Consider the following 23,911-nt stretch of genomic DNA (forward strand, 5'->3'; position numbering starts at 1 on the left):
TGGGTGGAAGAACTAAAATAGAGGATTCTGAAAAAAAAAAGGACCTTCGAAATCCAATTTTATGTGTAGCGCAAAGGAGTTGCGATTTCTTCTTATTCCTATAGAACATCTAGTAACAAGAATATGAAATCGTAAATAGCGAAAAATTCTTGTCTTGCGCGGTCTAAGTCTAAGGAAATAAAAAAAATTCGCTTATACAATTTCATCTACATCGAATTTATATATCAGAATAGCGGATAGAGGCATCATTAAAGGAGTCAGGTCTACTTACTTTATGCTTCTTTCCAATTTTATGGTGGATTTGATAAGAACCCTTTTTGCTTTCTTGATAAATAATCGACAAAAAAAGCGTTTTTTTTATATAACCTGCTTGTTTTATTATAATTATAACAAGTCCTATATGGAAATGCCCGCTAAAGAGAAAATCTATTTGATTGTCTCTCGGCCAATATCGATTTTTAGAAAGAAAAAACAAGAATTTTCTTCTTTTTTTATTAACATTAAGAAAAAAGAATATAATTAAAATGGAATTGGCAATATAATTTTTATAGACTTTTGAAAGAAAAAAAGGGGGTTTTTTGCAACCGTTATTTCTTATTTCTTGCCTATATCATATCACGGAAACCTTTCGCTTTGGAACGTGGAGAGATGGCTGAGTGGACTAAAGCGGCGGATTGCTAATTCGTTGTACAATTTTTTTGTACCGAGGGTTCGAATCCCTCTCTTTCCGCTCCCTTGGATCATTTGGGACTTTCGAATTGGAAAGAATTCTGACCCCCGGATTTTCTCATAGATAAATGTACGAAACAAATCCAATAAGAAAAAAAAACTGAATTTTTACTCCTCGCGTCCAGGATTCCGTCCTGGGTCATTAGATAAGAATCCAAAGATAAAGAGTGAAACAAAGAATATCACTACTGTATAAACAAAAAGTTTGAGAGTAAGCATTACATAATCTCCAAGATTTTTTTTAAGGAATAGATTACCAGTTTTTCCTTACCACACGGATCCACTAGGATGGTTTTTTTTTATACCTAAAAATGCAAAAAAGAATTCTTGAAAAAAATTGCAAGAATTCTTTTATAATAAGCACTCTTATCAATAGCAAAAATAGGGTTAGGTGGTTAGGTATTGTGTAGGTACCTTTAGGTACCTGCTCAACCTAGGTGCAGGGGAGTAGAAAGGCTGATCCAAATTTATTGCTGTAGCTACCCATTCAATGTAGAAGAATTTAAATTTTAGAATCGAAGGTTCATAATATAAAAATATAAAACTTCTCGGCTTTTACCCATTTTTAAATTTTTTTGGAATGAACACATCATTCAATTTGGCATACAGAGTACTAAAGATTTCATCGAAAACTTACAGCAGCTTGCCAAACAAAGGCTAATAGAAAAAAGAATAGAGGTATAACAGGCATAATATCCACGATTGGATTGAAAATATTTTCCGGAGATATTCATTTTCCTGTGGCTTGAATACCGCTTATTAATACTAAAATCTCCTTTTGGTGGAGAAGGGTGGATTGTTAGTGTAGATGATTTAGAAGATATAATTGGTGGGCATGTATGGTTGGGTTTTATTTGTGTATTTGGCGGAATTTGGCATATTTTAACCAAACCCTTCGCATGGGCTCGCCGTGCATTTGTATGGTCTGGAGAAGCTTACTTGTCTTATAGTTTAGCTGCTTTATCTGTCTTTGGTTTTATCGCTTGTTGTTTTGTATGGTTCAATAATACAGCTTATCCGAGTGAGTTTTATGGACCCACCGGGCCAGAAGCTTCTCAAGCTCAAGCATTTACTTTTCTAGTTAGAGACCAGCGTCTTGGAGCTAATGTGGGATCCGCTCAAGGACCCACAGGTTTAGGTAAATATCTAATGCGTTCCCCAACTGGGGAGGTTATCTTTGGAGGGGAAACTATGCGTTTTTGGGACCTTCGTGCTCCATGGTTAGAACCTCTAAGGGGCCCCAACGGTTTGGACTTGAGTAGGTTGAAAAAGACATACAACCTTGGCAAGAACGACGCTCAGCAGAATATATGACCCACGCTCCTTTAGGCTCTTTAAATTCCGTGGGTGGCGTAGCTACCGAGATCAATGCAGTTAATTATGTCTCTCCTAGAAGTTGGTTATCAACTTCTCATTTTGTTCTAGGATTCTTCTTTTTTGTGGGCCATTTATGGCATGCAGGAAGAGCCCGAGCTGCTGCAGCAGGTTTTGAAAAGGGAATCGATCGTGATTTGGAACCTGTTCTTTACATGAACCCTCTTAACTAAGATTTTCTTATTTATACCTGTTCTACTTTTTTTCTTTTCTAGTTAGAGACCAGCGTCTTGGAGCTAATGTGGGATCCGCTCAAGGACCCACAGGTTTAGGTAAATATCTAATGCGTTCCCCAACTGGGGAGGTTATCTTTGGAGGGGAAACTATGCGTTTTTGGGACCTTCGTGCTCCATGGTTAGAACCTCTAAGGGGCCCCAACGGTTTGGACTTGAGTAGGTTGAAAAAAGACATACAACCTTGGCAAGAACGACGCTCAGCAGAATATATGACCCACGCTCCTTTAGGCTCTTTAAATTCCGTGGGTGGCGTAGCTACCGAGATCAATGCAGTTAATTATGTCTCTCCTAGAAGTTGGTTATCAACTTCTCATTTTGTTCTAGGATTCTTCTTTTTTGTGGGCCATTTATGGCATGCAGGAAGAGCCCGAGCTGCTGCAGCAGGTTTTGAAAAGGGAATCGATCGTGATTTGGAACCTGTTCTTTACATGAACCCTCTTAACTAAGATTTTCTTATTTATACCTGTTCTACTTATTTTCTGTTCTGGCTCGGTTATTCCATCTAGCCGAGCCATTCATTCCTTTTTATGAAAGAAAGATAAGGGACAGAAAAAAAAATGAAAGAAACAAACGTATTCAATAAGCAAAAGGAGAGAGAGGGATTCGAACCCTCGATAGTTCCTAGAACTATACCGGTTTTCAAGACCGGAGCTATCAACCACTCAGCCATCTCTCCACAGCCTAATCCTTATTTTACTCCTACAAATAGAACATAGCCATATAAAAAATAAAAAGATTTATTAGCCTCTAGAAAGATATCAGATACAAGTTCCTTTTCGATATATCTCTGTATACTGTATACACGGATACAGGATCCGCTATACCCGCTTGTGAAATAAAGAGTAAATAATCTCTTCTCACCCCCATATCCAAATAAAAAAGCGGTTTAAGTAATAAATTTGAATTAAAGAGAAGAATCAATGGATTCATGATTAAACCCCTCCTACTTCTTGTATTTTTTTACAATTTTGGTTTAAGTGAGGGATCAAATATGTAGTCAACTTTATTTGATGGTAGCTTGGAGGATTAGAAATATGACTATTGCTTTCCAATTAGCTGTTTTTGCATTAATTGCGACTTCCTCAGTCTTAGTAATTAGTGTACCCCTTGTATTTGCTTCTCCTGATGGTTGGTCAAATAATAAAAATGTTGTATTTTCCGGTACATCATTATGGATTGGACTAGTCTTTCTCGTAGCTATTCTGAATTCTCTCATTTCTTAAATTAAATTTGGTTAATATTTATTAACCCCATAAAAAAGAAATAATAAAGGCCATTTCTTCTAAAAAATTAGAATAGTGAGACGTATTAAAACGCAATTTGCGTTCCGAATTGCTAGCTCTTCTCTTTCAGTATTATGAAATTCCATTCCCATTAGAATATTCATTCACAGATAATAAAAAAAGGAAAACTCTAATATAATAGAAAATGAAATGAAACGGTCGACCCAGACATAGAAGGTCGACCCAGGCGGATATACGCTATAAAATATATACCGTAGCGAGCGTAGTTCAATGGTAAAATATCTCCTTGCCAAGGAGAAGATACGGGTTCGATTCCCGCCGCTCGCCCGCTTAATTTATCAAAGTACTATGATAAAAAGTTTAGTCTAGTTAACTGTTTAACTACTTATATTAAATTAAGTATTAATTAGGTGTTAGTCTAGTGCCGTATCCCTTACTATATTACCCTTCCTTTGCATCCCACTCAAAAAAAGAGGGCGCTCCGGAGGCAGAAATAGAACTCGCCAACAGAGCTCCAAAAATTGGGTATTAACTGAGACAAACAACGGGCAAACTTTTTTAAAGGGAAGAGAGAGGTAGACTGTCCCTTTCGTTTCATTTTTATTTTCTGCAGGGTAGGGAGAAGCCTTGCGCCTTCTTTTTTATAAGAACTGTTACTACTTTAAGATGGTCGGTCGATACGGTGTGACTATATGGATTGTGCTTATTTTTATAATAAGTGTTACTATTTTAAGATGACCGATTATTGTATGTAAATAGTGGACGTAAGAAATAAGATGGAAAGAAGCAAATTTATTGCCATCATGCATGTTGCATGTTACTAAACAGAGAAATATGTGTTGATACATCCATAATAGAGGCAATGTATTCTTATCGAAACGTGGCACGACTCTACTGCAATAAGACGAAAGAAACATAAATTATTATTGCTGGATTAAATCATCCTGGTTTAGCCTCTTACAGGGTTAGTGCCAGTGATGAAGTGGTAAAGTGGCATACCCGTGTGGCGACACACCGCACCTTGTTGTGGTTAACAGTGTATATTCTTGTATAATATATACTTAAACTTTTTCTAATGTGTTTTCTTATTTATTAATCTTGATAGAGGATGAAAAATAGTGCATGCGGCACTATGTCAAAATCCTGTACATGTCCACAAAAAGTCTTATTGCTAATCCTTTTGCTAATTGGTTGGTTGATACTTGTTTGTTTCATTTTTTGCATTATTGTGTCTGTAAAATAACATAAATTTTGAATGAGATATTTTTTTATGAACACAAAAATATTGTGGATGCTAAGGTGTTTGAAAAAAGAACATTTGATTGCATGAAGTAGCGGATACATGTTACACAAGGGAAGTACTTTTTTGTATCACATGCTAAGTTTGGGTTTGGTCGATTTCTGTGAATTTTCTATGTAATATATAAATTTTGATGTACATATTTTTCTGTTTTAATTAATAGTTATTTCAGTGGTGGCCGCACTTTGCTGGTACACCAGTGTGTTAATTTTTCTGTTTTGGGTAAACTTATATTTGTCTGCCTTCACTTTCAAAACCTGGTACCAGATCTTCATGCCTTTTTCACAAATTAGAAAAGGCAAAGGTATTATTTTCTGTTTCAATTTCTTAAAAAACTTTAGAAAAATCATGAACTTTAAAAAACTTTGTCAAGCTGCATTCTGTCGTGTGACATGGGTCTGTTTGCTGCTTTTGTCCCTGCATATGTTGGTTGAACGTGAATTTCAAAGCGACGTGAGGTGACTATATGGGGTGGCCACATGGTTATAGCATGGACAATTTTGATTTTTGTTCTTTTCCGTGCTACTGGTTAAGAGATTATATGGTTGTAGTGCAGTTTTAGTTCTTCTTTTCTTCTTATTTGCATGCGTACTAATGAAGAGATCTTTTCTCCGGCTGCTTTGCGTGGCGGTTTCTTTCTTTTTTTTCTGCGCTCGCATGCATAGTGATAAAGGGATCTTTTTTCTTTTCTTTTCCCAAGCATCCTATATTCTCAAACAATACTACTATGCCACGTATACCATCATTCTCTCGCAGCAATTTTTAAGATTAACATTACCTCATTCAGTACAGACACTACACTTGACTCCTAGATTTATAGCGTAAAAAAACCATTTTTAACGTGTACATTAGCGTGAATTGCCAATGTCTGCATGTTACAGTTTTTTGTTGAGCACAAATACAACATGTGACCAATTAAGTAGTAGCTGGGCTACATGCCTTAGTTCGAGTGGGAAGCAACTTTTCGATGGACGCGGGCTTGTGTGGACTTAATCTTGGCCGCAGGTGGATTCCTGGAGATGAGCAAACGTCAAGTCGCTGTCCCCCCATGCTCTATTGCTAGTGATAGGTGGTAGGGGCCTTAGGCGTATCACTTTGGAACAAATGTTTCGTGCTTTTGAGGCTGGACCAGCGAACAGCGCGATGTGGTACTTGTGCAGCTCGTTTGGTGCATTTGCCAGATCACGTGACCCAAGTGGTGAGACAGCTTGTCCACACCAAACTGTTCAGCTATTCATTAATCAAAAGCAGGTTTGGTCCGTCGGTGACGACACAGGTCGAAGCGACGACTGCTGCTCCTCTGTCCAGCTTGTCTTCTTCCTCGGGGTCGAGACTGAGCGACCAAGATCCAAGCGACGTCTGCTGCTCTTCTCTACACCTCCTCTTCTTCCTCCGGATCGAGAGCTTGGATAGGGCTCCATGGACCTGTTCGTGCCGCCGGAGGGCGATTCAGAAAAGAGGTAATTAAACTGCAACTTAATCTCCCTCTAGGCGAATGTTTCATTAGATCCGCTTGTTTATTGGATGTAGTTGCTGCAGATTGCTAAGATTACTTGGTCCCATTTTTTGCACGCAGGATTAGCCATGGGCAGATGGAGGGTGCTGCTGTTGCGCACCCTATAGAGTCCCAGGCATCTATCAGCGTCGCCCAGGGCGACATCCGCCGTGCCGGAGACCTCTGCAGCGGCGGCGGAAATGCTGGATCTGTCGGCGAGGGCCCGCTTTTGCAAGTGTGCTCAGAGGCTACCAGCAGATGGACACACAGGTATTAGTAATCTTCTTGGCTACTTGGATGTCAGGCTCGCCACCTGTATGATATGTAGGAATTTACTGTCGATTTGTCTAGTTCCTAAATTTTAGCCACGGTGTTCGGTCTCGAAGTGTACAAAGTTTTTGTATACTGATGAAAATGTTTATATTAGCATCATGGTTGTAGTCAGGCAAAGGACATTTGTTTTGGTGTGTTCAACTTATGTAGTTGAAACGGACATAATAAATGGGAGTGGGTTGGATAATGGACTAATCCGTTTTACTCTGGCTCTTTTCGTTGTGGCAATATCGGATAGTGGTCATTGAAATTAATTAGCAATTTTGTTGTATTTGGAGCACCAGGGGACAAATTTTCACTCTGTTATGGAAATGTCACATACGGTAGTTGAAGCTGATTTGATTTTCCAACTACGTGCCCATAACTAAACTTATAATTGTACCATGACAGAGTAAGGATCAGGAAAGCCCCTGCGGAGCGAGAGCTAAATCCTAACCGGAAAAGTGCTCTTGAACTATCGATGAGGGCGTTCATAAGTAAACGAGATGGCAATGTAGTCAACCCAGCAGTCGGAACTTCATTTGATTCACTAGATGAGGCGTATCAATTCTACAATTTGTATTCGTGGGAGGTTGGATTTGGCATAAGGTATTCGAAAAGCAGGCTAAATGTGGAGAGGGTGAAGTGCATGCAGGAGATTGTATGTGGATGCGCGGTGTGTTTCTTAATATTTCTGCCAGTGCGCAAAAAACATGAGTACTATGCGATCGAAACATGATTGGTACTGACAAATTGATTCCATGTCCATTGGCAGGGTAAACCGAAGAGGGAGAATACAAGATCAACTAGGTGCGGCTGTGCTGCCAGGATTAGGCTACTGAGGTCGGATGACAATGGATGGTATATTTCAGAGCACATGCCTCTTCACAACCACTCTCTCTCAAGTACTTGTGGCGAGAAAATGCACTGGCCTTCACACAGGCTCATTGATCGCTACACTAAAGATCTTGTTACGCAGCTGAGAGAAAACAATGTTAGCCTTGGAAAGGTTTTTAGCATAGTTGGTAGTTTTTTTGGATCAGTTGACAATGTGCCATTTACAAAAAGGTCATTGAAGACGCTGTGCTGCAAGCTAAACAAAGAACAGTCTGATTCAGATGCCCGGAAGACACTGGACATACTTGCAGAGATGAAGGCAAACGATCCAGAATTCAATTATACTGTCCAAGTTGATGATGAGAGCAGAATAAAAACACTTATGTGGGTTAACGGGCGCAGTGTAGAATAGTACAGGTGTTTCGGAGATGTTGTGACATTCGATACAACATACAGGACAAATCTATATGACATGCCATTTGCACTGTTCAACAATCACTTCCAGAGCATTATTTTTGGAGGTGTCATGTTGCGGGATGAAAAGGAGGATACATTCAAGTGGGTTTTCCGTGAATTCATCAGGATGGTTGGCGGCAAACACCCGCAAACAATTTTAACCGGTACACCTATATTGGATAACAATTCTGATTTTTTTTAATGTTAGAATGATGATCATGCTGTAAGATTCTGACATGATGACATTATGCATTCATTTGCAGATCAGGCGCGATCAATGGAATTGGCTATAGAAGCAGAAATGCCTAACACAACTCACAGGTGGTGTAAATGGCATGTGCTGAAGAAAGCAAAGGAATCAATGGGGGCTTTGTGGAGCAAGAAGTATGATTTCAAGAGTGAATTCCACAAGCTGGTGCATCACATGGTCACAGAACAAGAGTTCGAAGATGGCTGGTCTGCAATGCTTGACAAATATTCACTTAGAAAGCATCCATATCTGACTCAAATATATGAGGTGCGGCATAAATGGGCAAAGCCGTATTTCAGAGGTGTTTTTTGCGCGAAAATGACCAGCACTCAACGTAGTGAAAGTGCCAATCACATGCTTAAGAGTTATGTCCCACCCGGGTGCCCAATGCATTTGTTCATTAAACAATACGAGAAGGTTCAGTTCGATAGGGACTCTGAGGAGAGTTTCTAGGAGAAACGGACTCCTCTGGTATGTTCCAGCCTTCAAGAAGATAGTGTTTTTTCCATCCAGTAAAACAAAAATGCAGATCATTTTGCCCAATGCTCACTTGTTTGTGTGTATGTTTTAATGTTTTTTAGAGTGGTGTTCTTTTGAAAGTAAATCTCCCAATTGAGAGGCACGCTAGCAAGATTTACACCAGGGCAATGTTTGAGCAATTTGGCAGTGCTCTTTACAAGGCAGGGGCTTATGAACTAGATGTTGCTGTACCAAAAAAGGTATACATTCTTACTCATGTGGATGCTCTCTCTCGTGAGAAATGGAGCAAGGTCCAGTTCAAGGTTGATGTTGATGTTGATCGGACCTTTTTCAACTGCGAGTGTGGTATTTTCGAGCATTCTGGAATGGTCTGCTGCCATGCACTGAAGGTAAATGTAATATCTTGCCATGTAAACCGTGCAATTGTTGTTCCGATGTCTAAAAGCGTGTTTGTGTCAGCAGGTTATGATCGAGCTCAAGTTGAGCAAGATACCAGAAAAGCACATATTGAAGCGATGGACTAGGGATGCCCGTGATATCTTGCCTGATCATCTCGTTCGGTACCAGAAGGACAGAGGGCCACATGGCTTTGACACTTACAGGCACAACACCATGTACATGAAGGCAATGGAGTGTGTTCGACTCGGTGATAGTAACGTGAAGTGCTATGATGTTTTCATGGCAATGATGAAGGAGGTTCACGCAACTCTTCTCCCACTAAGCCATGACAAAGATGGTATGGGGCTCGAGGAGCGAGAGGCTGCGGATCAGAAAGCCAAAGAAGGTAACCATGGTAAGATAAATGTCGAGGCCAACATCGATATAGATGAGGGTGATGCAGTGTCAAACTGTTCTGGTATTGCACCTGCGAAAGAAATGCGCCTGGCTGGCAAGCCAACCACAAGCGGAGATAAGGCTCCGTATGAAGAGAAACTGAAGAGGTCAAGGTTCTGCACGATATGCCGGCTTAAGGGGCACAAGAGCACAACCTCTCCAGATAAGGGAGATATTCCAAAAGCTCCGAGGAAGATGCCCAAGTGTGGCAAATGTGGAGTGGTCGGACATCGTCGAACTTCATGCGGGAAGCGGGCAGAACCATTTGTTCCGAATTTCCTGTAGTTTTGAAGATGGCATGAGAGCATTTGTTTGTCTCTGATTTTAGCTGGGATAGAAATATATTCTTGATATCCTGGCTTAATTGTGTTGAACTGATTGTTAGATCTTTGAACTATTCTGGCTAATTTTATTTCATGTTGATGGGCGTGTTTGAATCTTGTTTTCGTGCGGGAAAAATATTATTTTAATAGAAAAGCAATACAAGTGCACTCACAAGCATCATGGGCCGCGTTTTCTGATTCCAATGGGCCCTGTATATGAAAAACTACCATGGCTCTGGAAATGTTTTTTCTTTCATTGCCACGCTCCACAGGAGAAAGGTCAATGGAGCCGCTGCGCGCGCGTGCTTGTTTTGTCAGAGGCGTGGGAGAGCTGATGTCATAATTTGCTGATGCATGCACAGCAAGTTGATTTGACCAGACACGTCTCTCGACGTCTCTTGATTTCTCAAGAGGCATGGGGCGCGAGGTCTGTGAACAGACTGACAAGGAGGAACACATGTGCCTGCATCTACCCACCCTAGTCTAGTTGACGAGCGTGTTGTCCTGGTTCTCTGCCCCGTCCTCTCCCGGAAAAAACGGATTGCGTATCTGGTAAAGTAGATATGCTTACACCGTAAAATGCGCCTGCAGTTGTTATGGTTTGCTCTTTTAATTAATTTCATTAACTTGCGTGTGCACGGTGAGAACACTGGGGGCATTTGTTGGCTTCCAGAATATAACAATCTAGTGATTATCGTTAACACGATCGCATGGTCTACCGTGTGGTAGGTTTAAATCTTCCTAATCCACACGGAAGACACCTAAACGATACCTGCACAAAGACGTTCAGCGTGCGGCGCGGCTGTCTCCTGCTCCGGAAAAGCACTGTATGAGGGTGGGCGTCCATCTGTGCTAGGACATGGACATGTCACAGTGCAGGTTCGCTGCTCGAAAACTTTACATGCTTGATGATGGCGTGTTGGGCGTGGGATGTGCTTGTACTCGCGATGACAAGATGTTTTTAATAGACAAAGATGAAGAACACATGGGCGAGTAAATGCATCTGTACTGCTAGGGCATGCCTATGGAGATGACGCCGATTTTCAGTTCTTTATCAGCCTATGGAGACTAGCTGGCCAAGTTCCAAATTTTCACCATACCTCAGTTTTGGAGCGCTTGGATTTCGAAATTCGAACGTATGGACATGGAGGGAAAACGAAAATTTGGATGCTCTATAAATAGAGGTGGCGGGCTTCCTCCAAATTCAGTCTTGTAAGGATTTGATGGCCCCCACCAATAGTTCGGACGTGCATTCCGCGGTGACTACCTCCGATGGATCAACCCTGGCGCCCAGTTCGCTAGTTGTTAGTTCCTATAATGACTACTGTTAGCAAACATGCGATAGTGTTGTGAGTTAATTGTTGTGGTTTGCAACTTGCAGCAAGGTGGTGCATTGCATGTCGTCGCGGAGGGCAGCGTGTCACATGCATCGGCTTCTCTTTGCACCGCAGCGGACCAGGTTTGCGCTAGTATTAAAAAAAAGAAACCATACATTAATTTCCTGTTGTTCGCATAAATAATGCATTTCGTGACCTCTGGCCAGTGTGCTCGGGCAAGGACCAGTTGAGCGTGTCGTGATTGAGATGGTTCACGTTGCAGAAAATGTAACGGACAACTTTAAATTTTCTGTCCATGATTACACTTTGAAGACAAAATCGATGCTTTGGTGTGTTAATTTGCTTTCTTTTCATATCTGTGTACTTCCACATATTACATGCACGGATGAGGAGACGGGAGAGTTTGATCCATTCCGAAGAGAAGATCGATCAGGCAATACTTTGGAGCTCGCGGATGGCGATAATGAATCCGGAACAGGGCATGTTTCCCAAGGTGATGAGGATGATGACGTTGACAGCCCACCCAACAAACGGGTGAAGGTTTAGTTTAGCTGCTCCAATTAGTTGCGATGTGGCATGTAGTTGAAAATCACCATGTTTTGTGAGAGTACACTTCAAAACACGTGTGATGAATTATGTTAAGCATTTTGTATTAGTAAGACAATCATTTGCTAGTGTGGCAACCATTTGCATCCTAGCCTGTTTTTGTTGTGTGAGCCCATGCATGAGTTGGATGTCATGGTCCCACTTGTCACTTGTGTGCGTGTCTGTGTGTGTGTGATGGCTCCACTACTCATAGGGTGTGCAAGTACTGCATGCAAAGGCTCTCATGCAAAAAGGCATGCTGTTGTTAATAGATGTCTAATCACATGATTAATAAAGGTTTCATGAGACGGTTGATCGGGTTCACCTACAGCTGTTCCATTAGGAAGCTTGCCGAAGGGATGGCGCATGTGTATAAATGCCCCGGTGCTGGACCAACTCATTATCCATCCCACCACAGACCCGCCACCTCCCTCCCTCGGAAGAGACGCCGCCCACAGCCGCACACACCACCATTGACGACCGCTGCATTGACTGAAGGAAGAACAAGGTAATCTCTTTGCCCGCGGAGGAAATCCGGCCTGCTACTTGATCGTTTTTTCTTCGGTTTGCATTGCTGACTGCATTTTCTTCTGCTGGTTCTTGATGAATCAGATCTAGTCGCCTAGTTCGCGGGGGTGATGGCGCGGGGTCGCCCACCAAAGGCGGCATCTCCGGCAGCAGCAGGCATGAATAACGCTGGTTCTTCGGCCGCGACGACCAAGCGTCCTCCTACAGTACAGACCTCCTTCACCTCCGTTGCCTTGCAATCTCTTGCTGGTGAATGGAACCCCGAGGTCAGAAGTGTTTTAAAAGATGTAGGCATGGATGAGTTGTGCAAAATCAGAGTGCTAGGGAACACAAACAGGATCTTTTCCATGTCTTTGATATCTAGAATCAACCCAGATAACATGATGATGGACATGGGTGATGGTGTATTCATAGAGATTAACAGTAGAGAGGTTGCTAGATGTATTGGTCTTGCGCCGGGGGGGGGTAGGAAAATAGACATCGCCGGTGGCCGGTGCCTTATAGATCGTGAGGACTTGCTTGGCAAAGTCCACGGCATACTTGGCACTGGTATGCCGAGGTCGAACAACATCCCGGTTCACAAAGTCAAGAAGATAGTTCAAGGGGCTAGCAAAGTTGCGATAGAGGGTGATGAGCGCACCACGATGAAGGTGGTGGTCACACTGTTAGCCAGCTCTACTTTCCTTGTGCCTAGGGGTGCCACAGCAAAAATCGCAAATGAGCTACTTCCTGTTGTGGCCGACCCAGAGACGATAGCAGAGTTTGATTTCTGTGATTATGTGGTTGAGGGCCTGAGGGAAGCAGCAAGAAAGTTAAGGGATGATCTCAGCTGTGATCCTCCTTTGGTCAACCTTACTGGGTGCCTTGTCATTCCGCAGGTTAGTTCAGTAGCATTAAAACAAATTTATGCAAGCATGTGTATCATATAATCCGTACTAATTTCTCTTGGCGTGTTAACTGCTAGATGATCTGGCTGGACTACCACGAGCACGGTCGTCAAGGCAGGCTGCTGCTACCGCTCCCTAGGCTTGTTGACTATTCTGACATGATGCTAAGGGGGCTGATCCGGAAGCATGCAATTGCTCAGGGGATAGAATGCGGTCTGGAGGTACATTCTGTCCTTGCTTGGATTTTTCCTGTCTTGTTTGCATGCAACAAAATATATCATTGTTTGCGCTTCTTTTTCTGCCACTTTCAGATCGGCGATATTCCTCGTTCTCCGTCAGCAAACATTATTGGGTGGTGTGGCAATGCTCCTAAGCAACATTGTGAGAGCAGTGGAGCTGGTGTGGCAGATAGCGGTTCAAACCATGATCAAACGACTCCAGCTGCAGCTGGCGGCTTCTCTGATGAGGTGCACGAAAGAACATTTCCTTGTGTTGTTCTCTGTTTTGTTATGTTACATATCCTAAGATATGTATTTTATGCTTTGTCGTATTGAACATGCAGATGAAGAAAAATACAGCCGAAACCCGGAAAAGGGTTCTTGAATCATTCAAAGCTGCCATGGACTACCAGTACCAGCGACGAGAAGATGAATTTCTCAAGGTATTTGATAGTGTCAGAGAGAGTGTCATGGGTGAGATCAAGAAGAGAGCAGCAGAAAACAGGCGAAAGGAGTTGGAGGGCACTTTGGACTTCTTCCTGGCACACATGAAACAGCATGCTTTCGTGATGCCTGTGTTTCCTGTTAACACGCCTGATGCCCCACGTAACGGAAAATCTGCAGGTACAGATGTGATGTTTTTCCCATTTGTTCTATACAAGATTAAGTGATGTTTTGTTTGACACTGTTTCTAGTTGTGTCTTTTGCAGTGGCATAAGACCTGGCTGCAAGTTCACGCCAAGTTGCTCAAGCAATGATGGCTGTGGTTGTGGAGAACAGCAACAATGAGGGACGCTTTGCTACAGCTGCTGCTCAAGCAGATAAAAGGGAATCTTCCGATCGTTGATGAAGGCACATCAACTGGAGTGATTGCCACTGCAGGTAATTTGCCCGTGTCATCAAGTGGCATAAGTACTATATGATTACTTATACACTTTTTGTTCAGGCAGCTGCTGCATTTGGAGAAGCACATGTTGATAGTGAGCCAGAGGACAAACCAATGGTGATGGTTGACCGCAAGCGGAAGGCAAAAGCAACTGATGGTATAATTTCAAACTAGACCCCGCTATGGCATTGTTGTGATTACATGCTAGTTTCTGATCCATTTTCATTCTGCATGGCTGTCAGACATAGCTCCTAGGGCCACTCGTCAGAAAACCATGCACGAGATGCTCGCTACTTCATCTCCATGCAACCTCACTGGGCCTGATATACCAAGTGGATTAGTTGACACGTCTATGTACTATGTGATGACTGAAGGTATAGAAAACTAAATGAACTTCAAAACCTTTCCTAAGGTTCTTCAGTTTGTGGTGTTTAAGTATTCGGTGTGATTGATGTAGATCATGTGATGCAACCGCTTATTGATGAAGCTGGTGCTGCCGACGAGGGTTCGCATGCAAAATACATTGCTAAGTACACTCCGATCGGCAACAAAAGGCTTACTCTCCCTGGGGTTGAGGGAAGCCCTGATCCGACTCCTAATCTACTTGGTATGTTTTATTTGAAGATCCCCATAATGAATTTTTGTTGCTTCAGATTCATTGGCTTGACACATTGACGCGGCTGTTTATTCTTGTGCTCAGCTGTAGTTCATCCAGATGCATACCTGAGTCCAGAACTAGACTACGGTTACTCGCCTTTCGAGCTTGAGCTAAATCAGTTTCAGTACCCTGATCATGTTTGCCTTGGGTTCTACGACAATGTGGAGTATCTCTGTTGCATTACTTCTCTTGGATGGTGAGAGTGATTGCATTTGTTTGCTAGAATTATTCTTGTGTCTGCTTACCATGGGCTTAACAAAACTTTGTTTGTTTTGATAGTGTTTGGTATGAAAGCTCACACCCCACACCTTTGAAACTTGATGGCAACAAGATAAAGTACCAGTTCAGTCTCAAAGGGATGGAGGCTTGGGTACGTGGATTCAATGAGAGAGAGATTAAGATGATGGATATGGTTGGATTACCAGTTTGGAGGGGTTTTGTATCTCCTAATGTGCCGGTGAGTTAAAAAGTGTAACGCTAATATGTGGCCCGTAAATATATGTTGTGTAATATGCTTACAGAAGCTGATTTGTTGATGCAGTTGCACTTTGAGAACATCTTGGACCCGGAGGGGGCTGCTGTGCTGCGGATGCTGCTTTCTTCTAGGAGCATTGGATATTAGTTGAGACTTTGTCGCCTGGTACGTGGCAGCTTGCTTCCCCTAAGTAGTCGTGGCCGTTGTTGTTCCAAACTGATATCTTTCATGCATTTGCAGGTAATTATGCCTATCTCAATGATGAGAGACTGGTGCTTGTACGTGTTTGACATGCATCTGAAGAAACTGAACGTCCTCGACCCAGTTTTCACGCAGATGGGTTCCGATGCGTATAGAGCTAAGCACAGGAAGACAATCATGTTGATGCTTAATGGTATGAAGCGCGCAGGTGCGCTGTTAGACGATGGATGGAAGATGGACATATCACAGAGGACCGTGAGGTACAACATGAACATGCATGTTGCATGTGGCAGGTGCGTTGATTGTGCATTGTACATCTAGTGATTGCAAAAACTATATTACTTCTCTAATGTATATACTTGTCATTGCAGTGGTGAGTCTCCTGGCTACATAGCTTACTACACAGAGAACTTCAACGGGGCTCACCTGGAGGTGACGTACCGCATGTAAGAGAGATACTATTTAAGCTAACGACGGTTTCCCTGTCAAGTTCATATTTATTCTACAAGCACTGACATGATGTTTTGATCTTTGCACCAGGTTGGTCTGGCAGTTAGAAGGAAGAGGATGTTGTACGAGACGATGGCGGCAAAGGGAAACGCTGCACCACGCCCAGGAATCATGGAGCAGGTGGCTGATCCAGAGTAGATTACAACGCCTTGGTGGTGTACTCGTAGTTCTCTAGGTTGTTGAGTAGTTCGCGAAGCGTATTTTGGCATTATTTTGCGGTGACGTGGACAATGCTCCTGCATGTCTTTTGGTTAGGGCGTAACAGTAATGGACCATGGTTAGTTCGAAGAAAGACAATTGGTGAAACTGGTGTATGCTATTAATGCAGTGCCATCCATCATGTGTTCGATGTGATGGCTCCTTCTGTCCAATGTCTTTTTGCTTTTTGAACTTGAAAGTAACCGTTGGTGCAACGGTACACTCCCTCATTGATGCGCCCTGGGTTGAAAAGTGTATAAGAAGGGGGGAAAAGGGTGGGTGGTGTTGGCAACCAGCAATCTCTAGACATACAAGCAATGTCGACCTCCTCTGCTTCCTCTTCCTCCAGGGCTCGTAGATGTTTTTCTGGACCAATGAGGTCTCCCATTAGATACAGAGAGGGGCCGCTGGACTACGAGCCATTCACACCATGTGATTGCCGTGAGAAGCCAAAAGCAGCCATGTGGATCTCATGGAGCGACGAGAATCCAGGTAGAAGATACAAGACATGTTACCGCTCGAGGGTAAGTGCAACTTGAAGTATGATGTTCTTGCTTCCTGTCTCTTGTTAGTTGCTTCTGAAATAATCAGTGTTCTAACTCTGCCTCTGTGATCTTTCGCTTGGTTAGAGGGGAGGTTGTGAGTTCTACGAGTGGCACGACAATCCGATCGCAGATCCTTTCCTCAAACAGCTGGTTATCGATCTTAGGGACCAAGTGTGGTTATTTGAGAGGAGGAACGCTGCTCTGCAAGATGCTACGAGGACAGCAGAAACTGAAGCGGCAAATCTATCTCGACAACTTTCAGAAGCTATGGAGTCGGCCATGGACAGCCGTGCCAAAATGATGGTGGCTCGTGTGGCTTGTGGTGATGTTGCTAGACAGTCTGGTGACAATGCTCGCGTTTTGGGCAAGAACTACCTTAAGAATTCTATGTGGGTGTTTGCTATAGCTCTTGCAATCTACATGCTGATAATTGTTTGGTAAAATAGTCTAGACTATCCTAAATGTATCCTTTAGCAATGCATGAGTTATTGTTAGTTTGTGCTCGTATGCATCTGTAGGAGTTGTGTCCTGTATCAAATTGTATTAGTCACCACATTATTCTCGGTTATCACTATGAGTAATGATGCTTCAGATCATGAAAGATAGTTGTTGTTCTCAAAAAATAGATTTGAAAAGTGTTGCGGCGGGAAAGGATTGATGGGGAACGTAGTAATTTCAAAAATTTCCCTACGCACACGCAAGATCATGGTGATGCATAGCAACGAGAGGGGAGAGTGTTGTCCACGTACCCTCGTAGACCGACAGCGGAAGCGTTATCACAACGCGGTTGATGTAGTCGTACGTCTTCACGATCCGACCGATCAAGTACCGAACGTACGGCACCTCCGAGTTTTTACACACGTTCAGCTCGATGACGTCCCTCGAACTCCGATCCAGCCGAGTGTTGAGGGAGAGTTTCGTCAGCACGACGGCGTGGTGACGATGATGATGTTCCACCGACGCAGGGCTTCGCCTAAACTCCGCAACGGTATTATCGAGGTGTAATATGGTGAAGGGGGGCACCGCACACACCTAAGAGATCTCAAGGATCAATAGTTGTGTCTATGGGGTGCCCCCTGCCCCCATATATAAAGGAGCAAGGAGGAGGCAGCCGGCCAAGGGAAGAGGCGCGCCAAAGGGGGAGTCCTACTCCCACCGGGAGTAGGACTCCTCCTTTCCTTGTGGGAGTAGGAGAAGGGAAGGGGGAAGGAGAAAGAAGGAAGGGGGCGCCCCCCTTCCCTAGTCCAATTCGGACCAGATCATGGGGAGGGGCGCGGCCACCTTTTGAGGCCTTTCTCTCCTTTATACGGCCCATTAAGGCCCAATACGAATTCCCGTAACTCTCCGGTACTCCGAAAAATACCCGAATCACTCGGAACCTTTCCGAAGTCCGAATATAGTCGTCCAATATATCGATTTTTACGTCTCGACCATTTCGAGACTCCTCGTCATGTCCCCGATCTCATCCGGGACTCCGAACTCCTTCGGTACATCAAAACTCAATAAAACTGTCATCGTAACGTTAAGCGTGCGGACCCTACGGGTTCGAGAACTATGTAGACATGACCGAGACACGTCTCCGGTCAATAACCAATAGCGGGACCTGGATGCCCATATTGGCTCCCACATATTCTACGAAGATCTTTATCGGTCAGACCGCATAACAACATACGTTGTTCCCTTTGTCACCGGTATGTTACTTGCCCGAGATTTGATCGTCGGTATCTCGATACCTAGTTCAATCTCGTTACCGGCAAGTCTCTTTACTCGTTCCGTAATACATCATCCCGCAACTAACTCATTAGTCACAATGCTTGCAAGGCTTATAGTGATGTGCATTACCGAGTGGGCCCAGAGATACCTCTCCGACAATTGGAGTGACAAATCCTAATCTCGAAATACGCCAACCCAACAAGTACCTTTGGAGACACCTGTATAGCACCTTTATAATCACCCATTTACGTTGTGACGTTTGGTAGCACACAAAGTGTTCCTCCGGTAAACGGGAGTTGCATAATCTCATAGTCATAGGAACATGTATAAGTCATGAAGAAAGCAATAGCAACATACTAAACGATCGAGTGCTAAGCTAACGGAATGGGTCAAGTCAATCACGTCATTCTCCTAATGAGGTGATCCCGTTAATCAAATGACAACTCATGTCTATGGCTAGGAAACATAACCATCTTTGATTAACGAGCTAGTCAAGTAGAGGCATACTAGTGACACTCTGTTTGTCTATGTATTCACACATGTATTATGTTTCCGGTTAATACAATTCTAGCATGAATAATAAACATTTATCATGATATAAGGAAATATATAATACTTTATTATTGCCTCTAGGGCATATTTCCTTCAAGGATAACAAAAAGTCTTGTTCGGATCATCGAAAGAACCGATGACCGCGGGCACATCATAGTGAAAATGGACTAGCACGGAAAATAATTGGGTAGGACGAAATTGATAACAAGTGTGTTACAACAGTGCACCTAGCAAAACATCAACTGCTAATGTTTGCATGAGAAAAACAATGTCCTTAAAAACATTTAATCTTGGATGGAAACATTCATATATGAGGGTCCATCCATCTAGCGTCTAAGCCAAATAGCATCAACATACCAAAAATCAAAGCGCTACAGCGCTACGAATGACGCCTTAATAGCTTCAAGTGCATCGGAAGGGACTGGAGATTCTTTGCCTTGCAGGCGCATAACCTCATAGAGCATCAGGTCCCTGTGAATCTCCAGGTTCGCCTGTTATGCATCTGTAATAACAATTAGTACGGCGTGGATAAGATGCAAAGAGTTTTGTTGCTAAAGCATTAAAGATAGCTTACTTTAGTTAGTGGGATCTGGAGTTTGTTACCATCATAATTCCTGGCGAAAAACGAAGCACACACGCCATAGTCTTCCCTATGGGGAAGTTTGTTTGCCATCACATAATTTAATTTTGGGGAGCAACTAACAATGATGGAGAGTGGTCTTCAAAACTTACTTTTCAATGTTCTCTAACATGATCACAGGAAATGCACGGGTCCATTCTCCGGAACTGCAGTGCCAGGAATCATATAAAGATTGGATGCATCTGAAGAGTGCAGCGTGAAGCAGGTCAGACACATATGTGTGCATGTTGATCCTTCTATTGCTAAACCAAATGGGCCGATGGCCGGGTCTAGTACTAAAATCCTTCGCCTGGCCATGTCGAATGCGTAGACGGCCCATCCGTCCGGTAGGAGTGCAGGTATATGCCACTGCCACAAAAAACAGATAGTAAGGAGACAAGTTATGTTAAAAATATAGTTTAGTTTAGATGTTTAATTTTTTGGGTTCACCATCCGACTAGAGGCTGGGCTGAAATTTTCGTTTTCTTCTGTGAATGTTGCACGGATCGACTGGATGGTCAATGGATCGGCATTGGATAAAACTGCGGTCTGCAAAACACAAGAAACAGACTTAACAAACAAAAAAGATATAATACCGAAAGAAACTATGTATTATGACTGATTTATTGGTAGGAGCTCACGGCAAAATCAGGCTCAAGAAACTTCCTCCAAAACATAGTCAAAGTGTCCTTCGAATAGGTCTTGTCCATCTGTGAAAGCCTCCTAAAAATAGCAGCACACATCTCATGACTAAGCTGTTCTTTTCCTGATAGTTGTTGTTGGATTTCAATGCCGTCGAGCAGTATGAGTCTTGGTTTTGGATGCATAATCCATTTCCTGAACGCATATATGGTGTGAGAAAAAGCTGTGCAAAATACTAAATTGAAAATGTTGAGTGGATCTATATGAAAATACCTTTCAAGGACGAACGTGGATGACACAGCCAAACAATCTTTTATGGCTCTAAGGACTGGGACTGCCGGCGGCATCGGAACTGAACCGATTGCCCATGGGTCGCGGGCGATGTTGCGCTTTGTTATCCGAATTTTGGCTGGCACGGTGTCGTTTGTAGTTCCGAATGTAACATATCCAGAGCTCGGTCGTTGCTCGGCATAGTACGTGACTATGCTAGCAGTCAGGTCATCAAAGAATGAATAAATCGTAAATTGGCAACCTCTCGGCGAGTGTCTTGCTTCGCAGACAGAGATGAGTTGTTGACAGTATCTACTGCTGAATGGGAAACTGCTTGGAGTGGGTCGTCCAGCCGAAGACACACCTTTTTTGATGATTCCGTCTGGATGGCCGGGCTGAACACAACTCCCCTCTTCCATGCAATGGAGCTATTGGCCGACGAGCTACCTGCGTCGGAAATGATTCTCAAAACTGTTACTTTTAAAGGGTGTAGGTTGAACTAGGCATTGTATGTAAACTAATTGGTTTTCTTTCGGAACAAACCGTCGTTTGGGAGTTGTCCAGCCAGCCTGGGAGAAACCTTGTTGCAAACAGGGGTAACAAACGAATTGTCTATTTTTTTCTTGCATAGGAGTGTTGGCCAAGTTGGTGCAACTGTTTTGATTTTCACTCTTCAGGATGCATTGTTTACGTCCGTTGGCCTTGCAACAAGAACAATTCTCAGCGATGCAGTTGATGAGCTTGTCCGCAAATGTGAACATTGATGACTGGAAAGACTGCCTCATCTCTGAAATGTTTGCCAGACCTCGAGCATTGTGCTCACGGAGAAGTATCCCGAGCTTCTCACCGGACTGTTCACAAAAATGCATTGTCGTGATTAGTGTATAAGGTAAATGATTCAACATGATTGGCAAAAATCAAAGATCGATGTGTGTACTTACTATTGATGGATAGTTTGTACGTATGTGGTTTGAGAAATCTTGTGGACCAATTTTATTGTAAGTAGCTCTTAAAATAGGCGCAGATGGCATCTGGACTCGTTTCGTCGTATTAGAATGCCTCGGAATGTTTTCATTTGCAAGCTCGGTTGATGCGCAGACAATACCTTTGCTGACGTTTTGTTCAGCCTTGACCTGGTCAACATAAAATAAAAAACAATTACGGCTTGCTCACTAAAAATGAATATGTCTTCCGATAATGAATTTTTCGTGGACTAACCGATGCCCCGTGAAATGATATTTCTCCTCCACCCATGTTTACTGATGTGATATTAATCATCTTCTTCATCGACTCGTGCTCAAAAAGCGCTATCCTTGGGTACATTCCGCGTGGTTTGTTCAGTTGGCCAAGCTCGAGGCTGTCAAGCACAAACACCTGAAAACATATGCATCTACAACTGTTAGCTTGGGCAAAAAAATATTAAAACCAACTTAATGACACAGGCTTCGCTGTGCGTAACATTTGTACCTGTAGGAACAGATGGCAGCCGACAATGTGGATTGTTGGATTTCGTTTAATGACATCTGACTTGAATTTCCTTACAGCATTGAACAGATGTTTCAAAATGTAGCCACACCAGTTCCATGTTGGGATTTTGTCAACATCACTCAAGGCAGCCTAGAAATCTATTGTTACGTAATCATGTTTGGCTGATGGAGCAAGAACATGGCCAATTACGAAGATGACGAATGCAATTTTGAAACAATCCATGTCAATTTTTCTAGAGTTGGCGGCGATGTCCCGCATCAGGTATGCCTCTGCTGCCTTCAAGCTGTGTGTGCCTTTGTCATTCATGCTAGCTGCGAAACGTGTATACTCAATGCAAGCTTCAGACGGTTCGACACCTTCTGGACCAATTGCTAGCTCACCGCGTGGTATTGCAAAAACAGAGTGAACTGACTCGTCTGTAAGCTCAAGCATGCCCTGGCATTCCAGGTTGATCACGCTATTGTCAACATCTACTCTATCCATGAGGTAAGCTGTACTTAAGATTTATCTTTTGCCATGACTTAATCTGAAGCAACCCGTCGAATCCTATTTCTCTGACTAGTTGTTTCTTGAAATCTGAAAATTTGCTAATAACAGAACCTAGCTTGAGTAAAGATAATCTAGACGTAATTGTTGGTGTTCCTGGTGGACCGCTGGATCCACCATCGCTACCAGAACAATCGCCATCGCTGTCCAACTCATCCGGCGAAACCTCGCCCGCTGGATCTTGGTTCGCCACTCTAGCGGATTCAGCGGCGGCGAAAACGGGATCCATCCCCACAAAAGTCATTACCTATTTGCATGAACACTGTTCAGATTGATGAAGAACAGCTAAATCACTACTAATGGCATCAGACAGATGCTGTTCATACCTTTGAATCGGCTGCCTTGGATTGGAGAGGAGCAGGTCGGTGAGAGGGCAAAGCATAAGTTGAGTGCTTTCGGCGGGGGGTGTCAGCTCCTGTGCTCGACCATGGAGTTCTACCTCCTAGCTCGCGGCCTCGTTCTACCTGCCTCTCTGGTGCGTGGGTGGGTGGGAGGAGGATGGTTGGAGAAGATGAACTCGGCGGCAGAGGCAGAAATTGCGTGAGATGACTAGTCCCCCTGGATAGAATTGATGTGTGGTGGGCCCTCACGCAACTTTTTGCACGTCGACAAAAACAGTGAGATGGCAGCTGTTCCATCCGGCCAATCGCGAATCTAGACATCCACGGACCTAACCAACAAACTACACGGTCTAGCTGCTAAAAACAAATTACGTGTTTAATTACCGAGGCACAAAAAAATGATGGGAAAACATGTCCATAATGGTGCCATAATTGTGATTAAGTATGATAGTTCGCGGGATTTTGTCATTTTCCAACCGCGAACTCCTTTGGTTTACTGCAACATAGAGTCGTTGACAATCCACAGCCGGTGCTCTTTGATTGAATTTGGTCCATCTCACGCTAATATGCTGTTAATGAAGGATTATCTGTACAAAACTGAACCATGACAGTGACAGGGTCACGTGCAAGGGCGAAATACTGTCCACACGGACCACTCTTTTTTTGCTGCATGCGCATGCTCGAGTGTACCTGGTACATCAACAGAAAGCTAGATTCTGTCGCTACAACGCCCTCACTGACAACCAAAATACGTGGGCGGGGATGGTCTACGGGGGACAGCTCCCGCAAATACTGTGATGAAGCTGGCCAATGTGTAAAACAGACGGACTGGATAAAGTCCT

At 43.3% G+C, this 23,911-nt stretch overlaps 4 protein-coding genes, 1 long non-coding RNA gene and 3 other non-coding genes across 17 annotated transcripts; 5 read left to right on the forward strand and 3 right to left on the reverse strand.

Moving 5' to 3' along the window:
• Positions 1-41: 41 nt before the first annotated feature.
• Positions 42-10,631, reverse strand: LOC123123370 (uncharacterized). The gene is made up of 3 exons (XR_006460607.1): positions 10,621-10,631; positions 10,308-10,310; positions 42-995 (listed from the first exon to the last, which is right to left on the reverse strand). It is a non-coding gene; the product is annotated as an uncharacterized lncRNA (long non-coding RNA).
• Positions 643-730, forward strand: TRNAS-GCU (transfer RNA serine (anticodon GCU)). Its single transcript has one exon. It is a non-coding gene; the product is annotated as a tRNA-Ser (tRNA).
• TRNAS-UGA (transfer RNA serine (anticodon UGA)) lies at positions 2,928-3,015 on the reverse strand. Its single transcript has one exon. It is a non-coding gene; the product is annotated as a tRNA-Ser (tRNA).
• On the forward strand, positions 3,840-3,910 carry TRNAG-GCC (transfer RNA glycine (anticodon GCC)). Its single transcript has one exon. It is a non-coding gene; the product is annotated as a tRNA-Gly (tRNA).
• Positions 6,092-9,964, forward strand: LOC123123369 (protein FAR1-RELATED SEQUENCE 5-like). 3 transcript variants are annotated; one of them, XM_044543865.1, is made up of 7 exons: positions 6,092-6,343; positions 6,460-6,648; positions 7,102-7,366; positions 7,466-8,147; positions 8,247-8,704; positions 8,815-9,102; positions 9,176-9,964. In XM_044543865.1, exons 1-4 carry the CDS (start codon positions 6,303-6,305, stop codon positions 7,937-7,939), a joined length of 969 nt encoding a protein of 322 aa, XP_044399800.1. In that variant the 5' UTR covers positions 6,092-6,302; the 3' UTR covers positions 7,940-8,147; positions 8,247-8,704; positions 8,815-9,102; positions 9,176-9,964. The 3 variants fall into 3 exon arrangements, with proteins under 3 accessions (XP_044399800.1, XP_044399801.1, XP_044399802.1); XM_044543866.1 differs by lacking the exon at positions 7,102-7,366; XM_044543867.1 differs by lacking the exons at positions 6,460-6,648; positions 7,102-7,366; positions 7,466-8,147 and having other exon boundaries at positions 8,533-8,704.
• A 1,539-nt stretch (positions 10,632-12,170) lies between the features above and the next one.
• On the forward strand, positions 12,171-16,526 carry LOC123123371 (uncharacterized). 6 transcript variants are annotated; one of them, XM_044543870.1, is made up of 11 exons: positions 13,815-14,049; positions 14,136-14,307; positions 14,376-14,468; positions 14,554-14,685; positions 14,769-14,918; positions 15,012-15,165; positions 15,249-15,426; positions 15,511-15,609; positions 15,685-15,938; positions 16,017-16,091; positions 16,186-16,526. In XM_044543870.1, the coding sequence occupies exons 2-8, from the start codon at positions 14,211-14,213 to the stop codon at positions 15,589-15,591; spliced, it is 885 nt and encodes a 294-aa protein (XP_044399805.1). In that variant the 5' UTR covers positions 13,815-14,049; positions 14,136-14,210; the 3' UTR covers positions 15,592-15,609; positions 15,685-15,938; positions 16,017-16,091; positions 16,186-16,526. The 6 variants fall into 6 exon arrangements, with proteins under 6 accessions (XP_044399804.1, XP_044399803.1, XP_044399805.1 ...); XM_044543872.1 differs by having other exon boundaries at positions 15,770-15,938; XM_044543871.1 differs by having other exon boundaries at positions 13,857-14,049; positions 14,121-14,307.
• A 98-nt stretch (positions 16,527-16,624) lies between these two features.
• On the forward strand, positions 16,625-17,466 carry LOC123123372 (uncharacterized). Its single transcript, XM_044543874.1, has 2 exons — positions 16,625-16,877; positions 16,983-17,466. Exons 1-2 carry the CDS (start codon positions 16,671-16,673, stop codon positions 17,337-17,339), a joined length of 564 nt encoding a protein of 187 aa, XP_044399809.1. The 5' UTR covers positions 16,625-16,670; the 3' UTR covers positions 17,340-17,466.
• Positions 17,467-19,209: 1,743 nt separating this feature from the next.
• LOC123123373 (uncharacterized) lies at positions 19,210-23,277 on the reverse strand. 3 transcript variants are annotated; one of them, XM_044543877.1, is made up of 11 exons: positions 23,055-23,277; positions 22,162-22,975; positions 21,913-22,068; positions 21,636-21,821; positions 21,238-21,545; positions 20,698-21,141; positions 20,424-20,619; positions 20,233-20,331; positions 19,896-20,151; positions 19,738-19,813; positions 19,210-19,665 (listed from the first exon to the last, which is right to left on the reverse strand). In XM_044543877.1, exons 6-9 carry the CDS (start codon positions 21,111-21,113, stop codon positions 19,918-19,920), a joined length of 945 nt encoding a protein of 314 aa, XP_044399812.1. In that variant the 5' UTR covers positions 21,114-21,141; positions 21,238-21,545; positions 21,636-21,821; positions 21,913-22,068; positions 22,162-22,975; positions 23,055-23,277; the 3' UTR covers positions 19,210-19,665; positions 19,738-19,813; positions 19,896-19,917. The 3 variants fall into 3 exon arrangements, with proteins under 3 accessions (XP_044399812.1, XP_044399811.1, XP_044399810.1); XM_044543876.1 differs by having other exon boundaries at positions 19,210-19,654; positions 21,636-21,827; XM_044543875.1 differs by having other exon boundaries at positions 21,636-21,827.
• Positions 23,278-23,911: the final 634 nt, after the last annotated feature.

Source organism: Triticum aestivum, chromosome 5D (assembly GCF_018294505.1).
Source record: "Triticum aestivum cultivar Chinese Spring chromosome 5D, IWGSC CS RefSeq v2.1, whole genome shotgun sequence".
NCBI classification, from domain to species: Eukaryota; Viridiplantae; Streptophyta; class Magnoliopsida; order Poales; family Poaceae; genus Triticum; species Triticum aestivum.